The sequence below is a fragment of the Eschrichtius robustus genome, chromosome X (genome assembly GCF_028021215.1).
Source record: "Eschrichtius robustus isolate mEscRob2 chromosome X, mEscRob2.pri, whole genome shotgun sequence".
Classification (NCBI taxonomy): domain Eukaryota; kingdom Metazoa; phylum Chordata; class Mammalia; order Artiodactyla; family Eschrichtiidae; genus Eschrichtius; species Eschrichtius robustus.
Window position 1 is genome coordinate 2,391,431 of NC_090845.1, and position 18,678 is coordinate 2,410,108.

Here is an 18,678-nt window from a genome sequence, read left to right on the forward strand (position 1 = left end):
TTTTTTTAATTTTTTTATTTATGTATATTTATTTATTTATTTTTGGCTGCATTGGGTCTTAGATGCGGCACGCGGGATGTTTGCGGCGGCGCCCGCGCTTCTCTCTAGTTCGCGGGCTTATCTCTAGTTGTGGCCGGCAGGTTCCAGAGCGCGTGGGCTCCGTAGTTTGCGGCACGCAGGCTCTAGTTGAGGCGCACGGGCTTAGCTGCCTCGTGGCATCGGGATCTTCGTTCCCAGACCAGGGATCGAACCCGCGTCCCCTGCATTGGAAGGCGGATTCTTTACCACTGGACCACCAGGGAAGTCCCCTGAAGTATAGTATTTTTAAAGACAATTGAGCCAGTGTCAAAAGGGGCACCTTAAATTTGCCTGAAGGAAGTCGGGATTTGTTCCCTGGGAGTCCCTGCTGCAGCTGGGTGAAATCCCTCAAGGACAAGAAAGTCCTACCGATTTATGGCTTGCAAAGTGGCTTAATCTGTGACCGTTGATCCCTGGAAGGACTGGCTTAAACTAACCCACGCTTCAGAGGAAGCCTGTAAAATCCTATGTGAAGAAATGGAAAGCAATTGTCTTGAAGGGCAGCCGTTCCCGAAGGGGACGCAGATACAAGGACACTGGCCGGAATAATAAAATCTAAGATCCTGCCTGCCTGTGAGGGGTGGGATTTTTATCCCCTGATGGACCCACGCAAAGGTAATTAAATTCAGCACCTATAAATTCTGCTGGTAACGGCTGTAATTGGTGCCAGGGCTTTAGATAGTAATCAGTTTTCCCCCCTCTTCTCAGAGCTAGCCTGGGGCTGGTTTTCTCCGTCAGAGGGAATAATTCAGGGGTTAGTTAGCGGGAACTTGGACGTGTGCCTCTATCGTGGTGTCCGTGGAGGCGTGGTGGGTTTTTTCTAGTGCAAGGCGTTCATCCTTGGCACCGTGTCATGATTATTCCAACAGCTCTGCCCTTTGCAAAAATGCCCTTTGTCCTGTAGGCTTGTGGGTCTGAGAAGTTCAGGGAAGCAAACTCTGATACAAAGCATCTTAGAATCTTGTTGGGGTAGAATTTGACTGGGGAGGGAGGGGACTGGCTACTAGAGATAACGAAAGAATTCCTCCAAGGGCCGTTCAGGTGGTTTCGTCTCAAAATCCCTCCTAAATAGCTTTTTTTTTGGAGGGTAGGGGGTCTTGGGTATGACGCTAAGACCTCCCGCCCAGCAGCGTGAGTCATTTTAAACCCCCGTCTCCAGGATGTCAGCAATGGGTGACCAGCATTATGATCCCAGAACCCACGCGGCTGCTTTCCCCTCGGTGTTTACAGATCCCAGAACATGTGGGATTGATTAGAAACTGCCGAGCCAGCTAAACCAAGCAGATCAGAAACACGTCTTATGTTCCCAGCCCCGTTTTAGGCTCTGAGTGGAAAAAAAAAAAAAGCTAGTGGAAGTAATTGCCCTGGGGAGCTGCACCCCCCCCTGCCCCCCAGCTCCACCGAGACTGAGCCTCTGAATCAGCCTCTTCCACCTGAGTGATGTGCCCGGCAGGGCGGCACCCAGTGGGACTGCGATCTGAAGCACATGGGGAGGGTCTCGGCTGCAGCCCCTCCGGAGAGCAGAGGGTGTCGGCTGAACGGCAGCCCGGCCTGCGGGGCTGGACCGTCGCCCAGCCGAGGGTACGGGAGCCTTCATACTGGCTGCGGTCCACCGGCTCTGCGCGTCAGTCATGTTCACGGGCCTCCCAGCAGCGCCACAACTGGGGACAGCTTCCTCCACGACCTCTCCTCCTCGTCAGAAGCGTCTCCAAACGGAAGGAAGCTGCTGGAAAGAGAAGGGGACACAGGATGGGGTTGGGGCGGCGTGCAGGGACTTGCTGCTCTCAGAGCCCCAGAGGGCACTCCCTGGCTTCCGGCTGCAAGCAAGCCGGCTGGCAAGGCTACCGCCGCCCCAGAGGCGACCCGAGGCCCTTTTGGAAAACAGCCGGCTCCCGCCCAGCTGTGGAATGGATTCGGGAGAGGCCGGGGGCGGGGGGACACAGATAACAGAGGCTTCAATCGTCTCAGAACAGGGAGTGGCCAGACGCTCAGGTTGGAGGACACCCTTCCGGTGCCTCTTTATGGGATGCCTGGAGCTCCTGCCAAGAGCTTGGTGAGAGTTGTTTGTAAACTGTCAACTGGCGACTAGAATGCAAATTCCGGAGCTGCCCTCGTAGCTGAGGGCACTGGGGGCCCCGCACGGGTATCTGTCCTTTCACGCTGGAGGGGGGTCCGCCGCAGCCCCACGGCAGCCCTGGCAGGAATGTGTCTTCAGCGTCCCCAAGGCCGGTGCCGAGTCCTGTCCCCCAGCCCCTAGACAGTGACCCAGAGCAGAGAGTGGCCGGCCTGTTCCCCAAAAGAGGACCTGGCAGAAGCTGGAGGGACGCAGAGCCTGGCCGAAGAGAGGGGCGATGGGCATAGATGCGGGACCTCCCTGTGTCAGAGACGGCTCTCCGGGGTTCGGCCTCTAAACACGCTGAGCCCCGGCCTCCGGACCGCGGGGCTGCCGGTGGGTGCCCTCTGCCCTCAGCCAGTGCCTGGGCCGGTCCCAGCTCAGGAGACCCCTGCCTGGGGGTGTCCACGCACCGGGGTCCCAGTTCCCTTGACAAGCAGCCCCAGAAGCTGCCCCCACGGCATCCGAGCTGGGCCAGGCCAAGGGCTTCCCTGACCCCAGGCTGGACGGGTCAAAACGACCTCCAGGCAGACTCGGGGAGTCTAGGACGCCCAGGGTCTAGGAAAACGGCGTCCCCCCGCTTCCCGCCAGCCCCCTTCCAGGCACAGGGGCTGCGACTGGGGCTCCTGGAGGGTCTGGGTGCAAAAACCTGACGTTGCCCTTAAGCTCCTGGAAACTCAGGCCCCTCGGCTGGGACAAGTGCATAGTCGTAACACTAATGTCCCCTCGTGGGCGGAAGGAGGGAGGCTCGGGTGACCTGCAGATGCTTGCAGTGGGACTTGGTGCACAGTAGGTGCTCATAGACGGCTGCGCATCCTAATAGGTCCCCAGCGACGTGTTCGCGGCAGGGCTGGTGCGGGGCAGCAGGGGGCACAAGGTGGTGCCTCCAGGTCCCCACCTGCAGGCCTGTCTGCACGTCTCAGCCGTCAGAGGTCCTGGAGAGCAAAGCGACGGGCGGTGAGCCGTCCGAGAGCCTGCCGGCCAGAGCGACAAAGCGGGGAGCAGGTCATGGGGGCCTGAAAGCAGTGTCTTTGCCTGAGGACACCCTGCCCCAGGCGGATTTAGGGTTTCACACTGAGATGCTTGAGCACGTGGATGGACCTTGAACACAGGATGCTCGGTGAGAGAAGCCGGACACAGAAGGACACACGGTGTGTGAGTCCGTTGATAGGAAGCGTCCAGAACAGGCCAGTCCACAGAGACAGAGGGTGGGTCTGTGGTGTCAGGGGCTGGGCAGGGGGGATAAGGAGTGAGTCTTAATGCAGACGGGGTCCCTTCTGGGGGATAAGCATGTTCTGGAACCAGATAGAAGAGGTGGTTGCACAGCCTTCATTATAAACATACTAAATGCCACTGGATTGCGTGCTCTAAACGGGTGAGTTGTATAATCTATGGATTCTGTCTCAACAAAGCTCTTTTAAAAAGCTCTTTTTTATCAGCCAAAGATGAGATACAAATTGGTCAGGAGCTCAGAGGTTTTCTGATCGGGCTTCTGTAGTTTTAGAGGCGGCGAAGGTGATGGGTGGGCTGTGTGTGGGAAGAAGCCCTTAAACTGGCAGGAAAGGAGCCCTCAGCTCGTTAAAAATGTTTTCTGGGTTTTTTTGAGATAAAATTCACATGCATAAGAGTCACCCTGTGAACCCTCTGAAAGTGAACAGTGCAGACGTTTTTGTTTAGCACGTTCACAATGTTGTGCAACCGTCACCACCATCGAATGCCAGAATGTTCTTATCACCCCCATAAGGAACCCTGTACCCGTGAGCAGTCGGTGCCAGTCCCCCGACTCACTTGTTATGCACCCAAGTTTCTCCGAGTTGAGCTTGTAAGAAAACTGAAATCCAGCCTCCGCTTCTCTCCAGACCCTAGACTTCCTCATCGTATTTTTAGCAAGTCTGAAACCCGCGCGTCAACAGAATTTCTGAGCCCCTGAGCACTGGGAGGGAGCCGGGGTTGAAATGTTTGTGAAACGCTTGCGGGGGTGTCACGGAGAGGCAAGGGCAGCGTGTTTCTGGGCCTCAGTCCCAGATGCAGTCTGTCTTAGCCATAAAGGAAAATATCCACAGTTGCAGCCACAGAGCCACCACCGTACCGCATTTCCCAAAGGCATCCGCTGAGCTGTAAACCGGGGTCAGAGAGTCTCCCGGTGAGTAAACCACTATCTTCCACACGGCTCACGTGACACCTCCTCCAGGCAGGCCTCCAGGTCGGCTCACACAAGACGTGCAATTGCCCCCACTGCCTTGTGGTCCCCGCTGCACCCTGTCCCCAGCTTTAGGGATATTCAAGGGCCTCTCTTCCCTAAAGAAGCACGAAGCAGGGCTAGTGTCATTGAAGGTCCCCTCCCCATTGGGTAACAGTGTGCCTGGATCAGAGTCGCAGCTTGTAAATGTTTGCAGAATGCACGGGTTCTTTGGCTTTCCGAGACGTCTATGTGTTTTGCTCGAGGCAGCTGAGATCCTGGGAGCATCTCCCTCCTCTTTAAGACGGGGATACCAGGGACTTCCCTGCTGGCACAGTGGTTAAGAATCCGCCTGCCAATGCAGGGGACACGGGTTCGAGCCCTGGTCCGGGAAGATCCCACATGCCGCGGAGCAGCTAAGCCCGTGCAACACAACTACTGAGCCCACGTGCCACAACTACTGAAGCCCGCGTGCCTGGAGCCCGTGCTCCGCAACAAGAGAAGTCACCGCAGTGAGAAGCCCGCACACCGCAACAAAGAGTAGCCCCCGCTCACTGCAACTAGAGAAAAGTCCACACGCAACAACAAAGACCCAACGCAGCCAAAAAAATAATTTAAAAAAAATTTTTAATTAAAAAAAAAAAGATGGGGATGCCATTGGCAGCAACATGGATGGATCTAGAGATGATCATACTAAGTGAAGTAAGTCAGACAGAGAAAGACAAATACCATATGGTGTCACTTATACGTGGAATCTAAAAAATAATACAAATGAACTTACTTACACAACAGAAGTAAACTCACAGACATAGCAAACAAACTTATGGTTACCAAAGGGGAAAGCGGGGGGGAGAATAAATTAGGAGTTTGGAATTAGCAGATATCAACTATTGTATATAAAATAGATAATTAGCAAGAACCTACTGTACAGCACAGGGAACTGCATTCAATATCTTGTAATAACCTATAAGGGAAAAGAATCTGAAAATAAATATATATGTATAACTGAATCACTTTCGCGTACAGCAGACACTAACACAATATTGTAGCTTAACTATACTTCAATAATAAAAAAAAAAAGACGGGGGTGCCGTCATCTTCCTTCGGAGGCGTCTTTGGTGAGGGGCACAGCCTGCCAGGAAAGCTGAGATGTTGGTTTGACAAACACACCACAGGGGAGGTGGAGCGAGAGGGGGGGCTTTGGTCTTCTGCTGACCTCACGGTGGGTGGTGGGCTTGACCTTTGCACCAGGGGGGATGTCTGGGCAGACGGGCCAAGGTGGGGGGGGTGACAGGTGTCAGGGGGCCCTGACGGTCCCATCGCGGTGTGACCTAACGCCCTATGTCTCCCCACAGGTCAAGGTGACTTTGATTTGGCCGATGCTCTCGATGACCCCGGTAAGTGCCCGTCTTTCTCCAGGAGATGCTGTGCTTCGCAGCCTGTGGCAGCTCTGTGGCAGCTCTGTGGCGGCTCGGGGTTGGCTGGGGCGGGGATTCCGAATTCCAGGCAGGGAGAGCTCTGGTTTTCACCCCAGATTACAAGCACCGGGAGATGGACCTTCACATCCTGCCTTAGCTGCGGGGCTCGGTCTTACGTGTTGGTAGGTCTGGGCTCCCCAAGCCAGGGGTCTGCGCATACGCTGGAGGGTTTTCCTTCGCTTAAATGTGGTTCACCTCTACTCGCGGGGCATCTACGACTTGGAAGACCCCCCTACACCCCGCCTGTGTGTGGCCACTACCCTTGGGGTCAGCTGGACCTTCTTGCCAGCTGGAAAGCTGACTGTACATCTCCTGGGCCCGGGACGAAGGTCTGGATTAAGGCCCACAGTCGAGCTGGGTGGCAGGAGCGTTCAGACCTGGGGGGCTTGGGGAAGAAGGAAGGGGTGTGACCTGCAGGCACAGTGGGAAGAAAGATGAGTGCTTGTCTACTCAGAGAAAAATCAGCTTCTTCTGTCATCAGGGCAACCCCAGGTCACTCATCGCACATCAATTACGGTGGATTTTCCGAGAAGTAAAGAAGGGACGTGATCACCAGACCCCCTCAACTTAAAAAAGGATGACAACCCAAAAAAAAAAAAAAAAAGAAGCTTGAGGACCAGGGGACAGAGTGACCTCCAATAGCAGCCTGTCACCTCTTCTCCACTATTTCCTAGAGACTATGAGCCAGGGGGCGACACTTAGTACTTCTGTACTCTCAAAGAAGCTGCTTTTTAAAACGAAAATACACCTTAGGCATAATAAAATTTTAACAAGATTTCTTCTCTAGAGAATGGCATTTTGAAAGATATTCATTATCTAAGTCTTTACATTTCTGATATGCTGGAATTTTTACTATGCATTATTTTGTAATCAGAAAAATTGCAGACATGTAAGAAATAGAAAGAATAAAATAATGCATGAGGAAAAAAAGAAAAAGGATGGCAACCAATGATGCAAGACCAGCTCCCTCCCCAATTTTCCCCACTAACTGAGGCTTTTGCTAGTGGTAACCGTGACAGAGCGGATGTGAGATTATTGTCAGAGCAGCAGACAAACCTAATGATGCAGGTCAAGGCTGACACACTGCTTCCCCCGTCAGACTGCAATGGTGAAGGGCTCAGTCCTTCCCAGAGTGGACGGGCTGCGAGGTCAGAGTTATAGGAGGGCCAATGGTTGCAGCCACACTGCGGGGCATTGGGAGGTATCCCCCCAGATTCAGCCTGGGTGGTTGGCACAGGGTCTGGGGTGGATAAAGAAGGAGCACGCCCAGGGTAGGGCACACGCAGCTGAGGGCTGTGGTGCAGAATCATCGGAGGCGTTTTATCGGTTAAAAAATATCATCAACCTGTGAGCTGGCAATTCCCCTCCTAGGAAGAAAGGGAAGGATTGAAAGGAGAGACTCAGACACATACGTGTTTACAGCGGCGTAATTCATCATCGCCAAAAGGCAGAAGCCACCCAAATGTCCATGGACGGATGGATGGAGAAACAGCCTGGGGTCCATGCACACAGTGGGCTGTGACTCAGCCATGAAAAGGAGTGAAGCTCTGACCCAGGCTACCACGTGGATGGACCTTGAGCCCACGATGCTCAGTGAGAGAGGGCTTTCTGCAGAGGGGAAGGACCCTGTCCACTGTGCCCCCCGGCAGCTCCAACCCTCACCCTTGTCAGGTGCCACCCCTCCAAGCATCGTCCCCAAACCCCCTCCTCCTGCTGCCCCTGTCTGCCCCCCCACACTCCATCCCCAGACTCACTGAGCCTGGCAGACAGGTACTGTGCACCTGATGCCCCGTCCACGAGTGCTGACCTCGGGGAACCGAAACCACCTGGGAAGCCGTGCACCACCCCGTATACACACCCCCGGCATCAACAGGCACAACGCAAACTTTTGTCACGTGAAGAAACACGTGCAAGAAAGTGAGAGAAGCATTGTCCTGGAATCGGGGGAAGCTTCTCTCCAGATCTGCCGTCACCCGCCCTACCTCTGCTCTGCAGGCGTGTAGTCACCTTGCACGTCTGTGTGGCACCAGCTCTGCGCGCCCCCGCCCTGGATGCTTTTTGCTCAGCCGGTCATCCTGCGGGCGTCCGAAATCTCGCTCCCTCACCTCCTGCAAGGCTCGGAGGAAACTCACTTCCTAAGGAGCTGAGCTGACCACGTCAGGAAAGCTTTGCTCCCCCAGCTGGACCTCTGCACAGCTCCCGTGGAGACTGGTGGACATGGGTTTTAAGGATGCTTTTGTGTTGTTTTTTTTTCCCCCTGAATACAGAGTGGAATTTGTGTTCATATCATGTCTGTGTTAGTGCCTTGAAATTCTCGTTGTTTATTAGGGCGTTAACGATTCTTTCTTTGAGCTGCACGTAAATCCTCGATGCGTGTTGAATGTACGTTCTCTCTTTGTCCGCAGAGCCCACCAAGAAGCCGAGTTCAGGTGAGTGACTACTGCCCAGAAATGGGGCTGCGCCCCTGAGACGAGCTTTCTGAAGGTGTTTCTAGGGACGTGGAGCGTGTGAAAGGGGGGCAGGTGTTTAAAGCAAAGCCTAGCCCTTGGGGAACTGGAAAGCAAAATCGCAGTGAGACATCATTCCTACTAGGACTGCTGGAATCAAAATATGGGCGATACCAAGTGTCGGTGAGGGTGTGGAGACATTGGAGCCCTCGTGCGTTGCTGGTGGGGATAGAAAATGGTGCAGACTCAGTGGAAAACAGTCTGGCAGCTGCTCAGAAAGCTACGTATAGAATTGCCCTATGATGCAGCAGTTCTACTCCTGGGTATAGACCCAAATGAACTGAAAACAAGGACTTCAGCAGAAACACACACACATAGGTTGATCGTGTATAATTCCTACATTAGCCCAGGAGAGAAAAAATTAAGAATAAAGTTGATGACAAGAATACTAAAGTTGATTGAATGAAGAATAAACTTGATTAACTAAATAGAGAAAAATGAAGAATAAGCTGGATTAAATGAAGAATAAAATAAACTTGACTGAATGAAGAATGAAGTAAACCTGATTAACTAAGTAGAGGTCCAGACATTTTAAAAAAGAAAAGAAAGGGAAAAAAAAATAAAATAGTAGGAATAACGTAACGTTAATTACTGTAGGTGTAAAATGATTTAACGACTATGTTAAAAGACAGGGCTTAAAGCACTTTAATATGCTATTAAACAAAGTGAAAGTAAATGTTTGGGTAAAGATTTGGAGACAGATACTAACCAGGGGAAAATGGCATCATGTAGCAATGTCAGACGAAATAATCTTCAAGGAATAAACAGTTTCGGGGTTTTTGTTTTTTTTTTGCGTACAATGTAAAGGCTAAACAGTTTTGTAACTGTGTGTATGCAGTTTTTTCTTTAAGTTCTACGTTCTGAGGTTTTATTTCTAGCAGCTAAGTGATTTTTAGCGGCTCGATGGTGATCTGTAAGTCTGTGAGCAGCAACTGTGAATAAAATATAAGCTCTAGTTCTTATCTTGTAGGCTGCTACTGACGGAAGGACATTTTTCTCTTCCAAACATGCACTGTTGTCTTCCCCACAGATATCTACCCAAAGCCGAGGCCTCCCTACCAGCCACAGCCTGGAAATCCCGACAACAGTGGAAGTAAGAATGTTCATTCATTTCAAAACAAGTCTGATGAAAGGTGCTTCTTTTTGTTTTGTTTTTAACTACGAGTTTTCATCTGGCTGCTTCTGAAGTAAGAGCCAGCTTAGCTTTTACAGGGGCGGGGGGAGCAGATTGCATTATTTTATTTCCTCGTTGCTCAGACACTTGGAGAATACTGAGCATTTGGAGACGTTGGTCATTATTGTGCTGGAATTTTAATCAGGCTGGAGGTCGAGTCTTTTTCTAGCTGTTTCCGAGGTTCCTAATGACTTTCCGTGCACTGTGCGTTTTAGGTCATTTATCCTCAGTTTCTCCTTTGTTTTAAAAGCTTGGCAGACACTGCGCCTATAGATCACTTTAAAAAAAAAAAAGGGGGGCTGGAGGGGGGTAATCTTAGCCAATAGCCCATAAAGTCCTCAGCAATTCAGAAACCCTAAAGACCTAAAAGCTGACCAGGCAGAGGTGACCAGTGACGCTAGCCAAGTTGACGGCCTGCGGAAGCTTCCTGGAAGCTTGGTGTGGCCTTGAGATGGGTGGAAATTCATCTCCTCGGCGGTGGCGATGGCCATGGTGAGGGAGATGTCACGAAAAGTAAGACGTAAGGTTCTACGAAGCTGTTACCTAATTGCAAAGCAGCCCAGGCCACTAACTGCGTTAGCTAAGGGACGCTTACGTCACTGCTTTGTCATCTTTGGTACCGAAACTTGGCCTCTGTACACCGATGCCAAGTTGAATCTCAGAGACAGAGTTTCAGGTGAAGTAGAAAAGAATAACTTCGTTGCTTTGCCCCGCAAAGGAGAACACAGTGGGCTCCTGCCCTCAAAACCGTGTCCCTACCTGGGGTGGGATTCGGTGAGGAGTTTTATAGCCATGGTTCAAAGGGTGGGGTTGCCGAGAAGGACCAGGGTGCCTGCAGGGCCTGCACTCCTTCAATCTAGACATCACCTGGGCTCAGGTGGTCTCCTGATGGGGTCTGTGCTTCTCAGAGGTTATCAAACTGTGGCCTTCTCTGTGGAATGAAGAATGCCTTATCAAGTAGTCAACACCGTCCGTTTGTTGGGGGTTTCGATATCTGCCAAGCAGTATTGTCATGTGTATCCCTCGAGGAGGAACCAGGACTTGCCCCAAAGGCTGCACTATTGTTTCTTCAGGGCTCCTCCCTTGTCTCTGCAACCCCTCCCTTCCCTGATTAGCAACCGCTTGAATCTGCCCGTTGGAACTCAGGGAAGGTCGTGGGGGCTGAATGAAGCCTATTTCCTGTAATCAAGAAACGGGGGGACACAGGAAGGCTTTTGTGCCCAGGAGCCCCACTGGGTCCTGCTCGGTTTCATCCTCTTCGTTTTTTTTTTTTTCCCCTCCAATTTTAACATCCCAGCTCCATCGATTCCTTGTAAAAATTCCTCCCAGCCTTTTCGACAAACTATTGTCCGCTGGAGTGCTGTTATTTGACAAGATGCCGATGGAAATCCCTCCTGGGGAGTGTTTCTTGCTACAGTCTATTTGGGGATCTCGGCTTAAACGTATTCCCATGGGCTTCCCTCCTACGGGGTCCAGAATGTTAGATGCTGGCCATCCTGTAAGGTGAGTCACCAGGACCAGGGTGACTCATCCATCCCAGGGCGTGGGTAGCAAGCCTCACGCTTGGGAGGGGTCCCTCTATGACTCAGGGTTCCAGCAGCTGACACATTCCAAATTAGAGGAAGGTTGCTTTCTGGCCTTTGTTTTCAAGCTTTGCTAAAACCCAGTGGGGAGATGCCTTTAAAATGGTGCCCCCAAATAATGAATTTGTATTTGATATGAGTTATGTGGCTTTTGGTATCAGCCTGACTTTCCCTTAGATGCTGGTTCTTCTGATGGTTTATTGTTTATTGGGGAACACGTCTTGATTAAGAGGTTTTGGAACACTGAGCAGCCTCAGTGAATATGCTTTCTGCCTAACCCATTTGGAATGATTCATAATGAAACGATAAAACATGTAAAAACAGGGACGCAGCAAACTCGACACACACAGCAAACGAAGAAGGGAAAGAACTTGATTAGAACTTAAGTATGGAAACGGCAATACAGGAGTAGAAGGTCTCCTTAAATTTCATGCTTGCTCCCTGGCTCACCCAGTTCCTGTATGTGTCTCTCGAGAAGAAAGGTGAGTCATTGAAGGCAGTGGTGAGCAGTCCCTTGAATACAGGCTGTTCTGGAACATTCTGCTGTGCAAGAAAGGCCCTGCAGGCGGAATGGGAGATCCTGGCAGAGACAGTGTTTTGTGCCAAGGCTCTGGGGCAGGAAGCTTGGGCTAAGTTTGAAGGACAGATTAAGGGCATTTGTGACAAAAGTTAAGATTAACTCCAGTGAGGGCATGTACACACGCACAGCAGGAAGGGTAACACGTCATCAAAAACGTGAGATGCTTTTGTCCTAATACTGACGACAGGCTTTTGCAAACAACCTGATGTTTGTGATAACGCTAAACATTGGAACATTCACAAGGCAGCGTCTGCCAGATTCATTTCAGGAATCCATGAACTTCTGAACTTCTTGCTTTCAGAACCAAATTAGGAGGTTCTGGTCCCCGAGATCAACATGGTTTTTAAAGCTTTGGACACTTTGAGTACCAGAGGTTCTGTGAAAGCGATAAACAGCAAGTATAAATAAGCCGGAATATCATTTTGTATTTCGGTCTTTTGTATTGTGTGAATGGTTCATTGCGGGAAGATGTCATTCTTTTCCTAACATCACCTTGGTGTTTTCCAACAGATATCTATCCAAGGCCAAAGCCAATGCCACGTCCCCAGCCTGGCAGCTCTGACAACAGTGGAGGTGAGTCCTGAGTATTGAGACGCCTTCCGGAAGCGTTGGGAGGGATGCAACGGACCATCTTGGAATTCTGTCCTGGGAGGGTGAAATACGAGTTGGCGTTTGAAATATGCAGAGGTTCTTTAACAAGGAGTTCACCTGCTGTTACCAATCCCTCTGTTGATAGAGGATGCATTTTGTTTGGTTTGGTCTGGGGCTGAAAAAATGCAATGCGCCCCAAAGGCATCTCACGTCACTATGGCGGAAGGGGATTCTCTTTGTCCTTGGTTGCTCTGTTTTGGGTGTTCCGTTGAGTTTTGCTTCCCTTGTCAAGAGCCGTTTGGGGCCACGTTGCCTGAGTTCCCGCCATAGATCGAGTGACGTGTTGGAAATCCAGGCACCTGGGGGAAGACCACTCGGGAAGGGATGGCGGCTCACGGTGGTGGGAGAATCGCAAGAATTCCAGGGCTTGGGCAGACACGTGTGCCGACAGATGGGTGCTGGGGAAAGCTCAGCTCTACGGGTATCCTCATTTCCAGCTGGTTTGGCAATGGGGAGTTCCCCTGTTTCCGATTCTCTTGAGAGATTATTCGAACGTTGAATTCCTAGGGTGCAAAACACCATTGCTTATGCCCAACCAGACAGCCTTCAGAGAGATCCAAGCATCATTTCTTCCCTGCAGGTTTCAGCTTGGGGGGGCATCTCTGTCTCCGAGACCTGACCTCTAGATCCTAAACTGTGATCCTTTCTCTGTATCCCTTTGCCCTGCAGCAGGAGATCATGTTATACTTTGTAACATGCAATGCCATGCAATTGTGGTTCATTTATTTCCTTGAGTTAGAATGAAAAGCACACACACACACACACACACACACACGCAGGGATTTTTGCCTTTCCTCCACTGATGCATCCCCAGAGCCAGAAGCCAGGCATGGCACACAGTAGGTCCTGTAAAGATCAGTTGCATGAGCAATGCCTTAGCTAATTTCAGCGACGGAGGGCTCACCCCTAAACGCCTTCATCAGGACACATACCCTCCACTGTGTTGTTGGCTTGAAAGGTCTAACGGCCCCGACTCCAAAAGGCTGTGCTCTTTGATTGACAGCGCCCAGCAAGATGTTCCTAAGGGGTTCTCACAAAGCTGTTCTCTGCTCCAAGATGTTTCAGGAGACACCCTTCTATTATTATTATTATTATTATTATTAATTATTATTGGCCACACGTCATGTGGGATCTCATTTCCCCCACCAGGGATCGAACCTGTGTCCCCTGGAAGAGCAGAGTCTTGACCACTGGATCACCAGGGAAGTCCTGAGACACGCCTTTAAGGGAAATAGATCCCTTGAGCTCTCCAGAGGCTTCATTTGATCTTGTTGAAGACGCTGCCCTGTCTTTTGCTTCACACCTGTGCTGGGTGGCAGGACACACAAGGGACACCCCTTCCTTGGGGTTCCCCACGGCTCTGGGAAGGCTTCGCCGAGGGGGTGATCCTTGCTGAGAGAAGGCAGAAGGACCCCTGCCTGCCTTCTGCATCTGACACTTTTCATAACCCCCAGCAGCACGATTTATACCCTGGAGGGAGGGCTGCGTCTCCGCGTGGGTTTCTTGGAGACGGACCGAGTCACTTCTGCAGGGAGCAGACAGGGAGAGGAAGAGCCATTAGGGGTCTCACACATCATGAGACAATTAGGGGTCTCACACATCATGAGACAATCCCCTTGGATCTCACGGTGGCCCCAAGTAGCAGGGCCTTCAACAAGTTTCCGGAGGCCAGAGGGGCATTTGACCTCCGAGCAGGAAGGAAAGGAGATCTGGGGACGTCAGGCTTGCAAAGCGGGGATGGTGGGTTACGGTGGTGCCAGCTTTTGCTGGGTGGACCCTCAGGGCAATAGGACCGTCTTCTCTCACGAGTGCATCTTTGGGGGCCATCTCTTTGGCTTCTGGAGAGGAAACGCATAGATTTCATGCATCCAGCAGTACGTACAGCCCCAAATGCTCCCACCCTGCCGGCCCCAGCCCGGGGTCGAGGGGCTTCCCCTGTTTTCCTTTCCGTCCGCATCTTGCAACTTTGCACTTGGCTGTGGGCATCTGGAGAGTATTAGCAAATGGCACAGCTCAGACCTGAGGGCTGGGATCCCCCTGTGTTTGCAGGATATGGGTGGGTGGAGTGAGGCAGGGGGCGGGAGGCAGGGGGCCCGGGGCGGCGGCTTGTGACCGGCAGGAGCTCGCAGAATGCACAGCTTCCTGTCTGGCACGGCCATCGTCCGTCTTCGGTTCTGCTGTCTCCTGACGCCCCCATGGCACCCGGATTCCCCACATGTCGGCTTATACCCAGCAGCCAGGCTCGCCCCAAACCCCTGAAAGCCCTGAGGTTTATTCTGATTCCGAAACACCGACCTGTCTCTGTGACCCGACCGCAGTGGGCAGCCCAGGCTGTGATCGCCATGCCCGTCCCCAGACTTCACCTAGAAGCATCCCCAGAAAAGGGTCTGAACGTTTGCTGCTTAGAAGAGCTTAAGAAACGGCAGTGACTTAACCCACAGATGAGCTTTGCCGACGCTTTGCATGTAAAATTTGGTTCTGTTTTGACAAAGTTAAAAAATCTGCTCAGGACAGGAGCAAGTTCAGTAAGAAGGAGGCCAGGAATATTCTGGAGGACCACAGGGATCGTATCTGGGTTTCTCCAACGGGCAACCTCGCGGTCTGTCCCGTGTGTGTTTTCCAAAACCACCCCAGCGATTAATTCGATTTTGGTGTCATCCACCTGGAGTCAGCCTTCGACCCCGCAGGTTAAGAGCTCGGTCCTACAGGACTGTCCCCACTGCAGACAACAGTCCCAAGTCCCAGCTTGTCACCTGTGACTCTGACCCACTGGCTATGGATCGGAGATTCCCACGACCCCGCCTCGGGTTCGGTTACTTTGTTAAAATAGCTCACAGAACTCAGAGAAATACTTACGTTTCTGACTGACATTTACCAGTTTATTATAAGTGTTGACAAAAAATTAATCAGTCGATCTCAGAAAGACATGGAAAATTTTATTCGAGCCAGATTTGAGGATTATAACCCAGGTAGAGCATCTCAGAAAAGTCTGAGAACTGTTCCGCCCCGTTTAGAAGTCAAGGCCCACTTCTATAAGTTTTTTGAGACAGAGGGCTGGACATCACAGCATGTACTAGTGACAGTTTACACAATCCAGGTCTAAGCGTCATTGTGGTCCCTTACAAGATGGAGAAGGAAGGTTACCTTGTTAGGAGTCGTCTTGTGGATGCTGGGAGAACGCTGCTGTTTATGGCTGAGCAGATGTTCCTGCTGATGAGGGAGGTCCGACCAATGCCTAAGGCAGGTACACCATGCACAGCGGGGCGGGTGGGGGAAGGGAGGAGGCCAAAGGGAAGAGAAAATTTCTTATGTTTACATTTTTCTTGCCCTGCCATAGAACCTGATTTTTATTTCACATAAAGGATATGATAAACGACTCAGACGAACAGCCGGATGAAGAGACACAGGGCGAGGGGGTCGCAAGTGTAGGAGCTTCTGGAGTTGGGGTGCATTGCCTTCCACCGTGTAAATAAATTCACTCATTCAGAAGCTCTCCAAACCCTGTCTCCTGGGTTTTTACGAAGGCTCTGTCCTGTGAGCCTGACTGATGAACTCCTCGGCCACCGGACGGGGGTGAGGCTGGAAGTCCCAACCCTCCAATCACTGGTTGGTTGCCCCGGCGACCAGCATCCTCCAGGGCTTTCCAAAAGTCACCTCATTAACATAAACTCAGGTGTGGTTTGAAGGGGCTTGTTCTGAATAACAAGACACCTTTATCTCTTTTGTCACTTCACAAAAGACCCCTTTATCATTCCTATCATTTAGGAAATTCCAAGGGGCTCTGTGTTTGGATTAGGGAGGAACACCAAATATGTACATTTCTGATTAAAATCTCAGTGTGGCCGTCTGCATCCTCTTTGTAAATCTTGCTTGAGGCTAGGGGGGGTGGAAGTAGCAGGTTGGGGTCCCCGGAGAAGGGCCCGCAGGAGGGAGTTTGCTGTCGTCTGTAGCTACCACCCCGCTCTTCCCGAGGCAGGCCTGGACGGGGAGGCCGCGGGGCGGGGAGAGGGGACAGAGCCTGGAGCCGGGCCCCACGCTCCCGGCTGGGACATCAAGGCCCTCCTGGGACTGGGGCAAGCCCCGGGGGGTCCGCCATGCAGGCTGTGCAGCGGGGCCGCAGTAGGCTGCCCAGGTGGGCGCGACGGGCAGGATAGCGTCCCCTGCAGGTTTGTAGCAGCCCCCCCGGATGGACCCCTTCTGAGGACGGCAGCTTAGCTTGCGCTGAGGACTCGGAAAGCATTTCCTTGAGCGCTTGCTATGGGCCGAGCCTGGTTCTGGGCACCAAACGGACTGTGCCAGCCACGCAGCAAGGGGGCCGGGGGAGCGAATGGATGGTACGGAAGCAGGGGCCCCATCCAGGGGAAGGCAGACCTGGGGGGTCCGAGGAATGAAGAGCCGGGCCTCTTCCCCCCACAGGCAGTGTAAGGGGGTGTGGTCTAAGCTCTGCAGTCGGAGGGGGTCTGTCTCACCGGCGGCCCTTCCCAGGCTGCCGGGTCCCCGCACACCGCCCGCAGGCAGGAACCCCGGCCGCCAGGACCTCTGGCGTTTGGCCCCAGTGCCCCCCGTGCCCCCCTCACGCTCACAGGCCTGGGTGTGCAGAGGGCTCCCCGGAGGGCGGGCTGCAAGGGCCCTGCGCTCTGTCCACAGGGTCCCTGAGCGACAGGGACCTAGATGCCGGCTGCCACACGCCCAGGCCCCGGGCCGTCCGCGGGTACGCGGTGGCTTCTGTGATCTGTGACCCCCCCCCCCTTGGAAGGTGGCGCGCGGGCCCTCCCCTCCAACCCTGCATCGCGGCGGGTCCCTGCGTCTGTCCGCTCCGGGGCCTTGCGAGGTGGACCAAACTGGCCACGGCACAGGTGCCCTTCAGAAGTGGGGATCATCTCCATATGAACGTGTATGTGTGTGTGTACATGTGCTTATGTATGTACATTCCTTTACACACGTACTTACATACGTGCCTCCGTATGTATGTGTATGCAGTCCTATCTTTATACAGATGTTGTGTCTGTACGTGCCTTTATAGATGCATCTCTCTCTCTCTATGTATCTCTCCTAAAATGTATTTTTATTGTGATACAATCGACACATAACATTTTGTAAGTGTAAGGGGTACAGTGTGATGATTTGATGCACTTATACATTGCAGTGTGATCACCACTGTCGCCTCAGCTAACACCTCTGTCCTGTTACATAATTACCGTTTCTTTTTTTTGGTGACGGGAACTAAGATCTAGTCTCCTCTATACATCTTTATAGTTGTGTATATATACCTTTCTACATATATCCTTATATAAGTATGTGTATGTATATTTATGTGCGTGTTTATATGTATACACACACAGATCTCTCTCTCTCTCTATATATATATAGGTATCTTGATATAGATGTACCTTTATATATGTGCATATACCTATGTATATATGTACCTCTATATGTATACACACATATACATCCTTATAGATATATACCTTTATGTGTATGTTTATGTTTCTATACATATCTTTATATTTATATACTTGTACCTGCATAACACTTTTCTGTATGTCTGTGTTTATATATTAATATATGTGTTTATACACTTGTATAAAATTTAAAAAACACGAGAAAAATTTTATAAAATTACGTTTGTATATACCTTTTTATATGTATGTATATGTGTGTGTATAGCTTCATATGTGTACATATGTATGTATCTTTATATATGTATGTATAGATACATCTTTATATGTGTGCATATATCTTTATATATGTATATATTTATATGAGTGTGTATAAATACCTTCATATGTGTACATATCTATATCTTTATATATGTATACATCTTTATATGTTTATATGCCTTTCTATATATACATATAAACTTCTCTCTGTATGTGTGTATGTATAGAACATTATATATGAATATATCTACATTGTGTATAGATCTTTACACATACGTATATGCATATATGAAACTTTGAGTGTAAGGTTTTCTCTATAATTGAAGTGTGAGCGGCCGCATAGACTCTTTCCCGTATCAGTGAACGTGCAGGCCGTATGCACATACAGGAGAGAGACGCACGCAGTGCCAGCCTCCGGAGGGTGACCTACGGGGCTTTGGTTTCCCAGCAGGCGAAGTTTCTCGTGTCTTTCATGCTGTGATTTTCTCTGAGAAGAGTTCAGAGACTTGTCCCTGATACTTTCCCAGGGGCGTATTCCTCGTCTGGACAAGCACGTTGCATCCAGCCATCTTTTCCGTGGTGTTTAAAGGCCATCAAGAAGTAGCTTTGTCTTCAAGGTTATTACAGTAACAATCGGGGAAAATTAAAAGTGCCCAGTCTCTACTAAAGAACGTT

The 18,678-nt window shown here is 51.0% G+C and overlaps 1 protein-coding gene across 1 annotated transcript in view; it reads left to right on the forward strand.

The window, feature by feature from the left end:
• Positions 1-18,678, forward strand: part of XG (Xg glycoprotein (Xg blood group)) — a 38,705-nt gene that overhangs the window by 7,770 nt on the left and 12,257 nt on the right. Inside the window, exons 2-5 of the mRNA XM_068533365.1 lie at positions 5,726-5,767; positions 8,254-8,277; positions 9,386-9,448; positions 12,203-12,265. Coding sequence (XP_068389466.1) covers positions 5,726-5,767; positions 8,254-8,277; positions 9,386-9,448; positions 12,203-12,265 — 192 coding nt within the window. The remainder of the gene's footprint in view (positions 1-5,725; positions 5,768-8,253; positions 8,278-9,385; positions 9,449-12,202; positions 12,266-18,678) is intronic.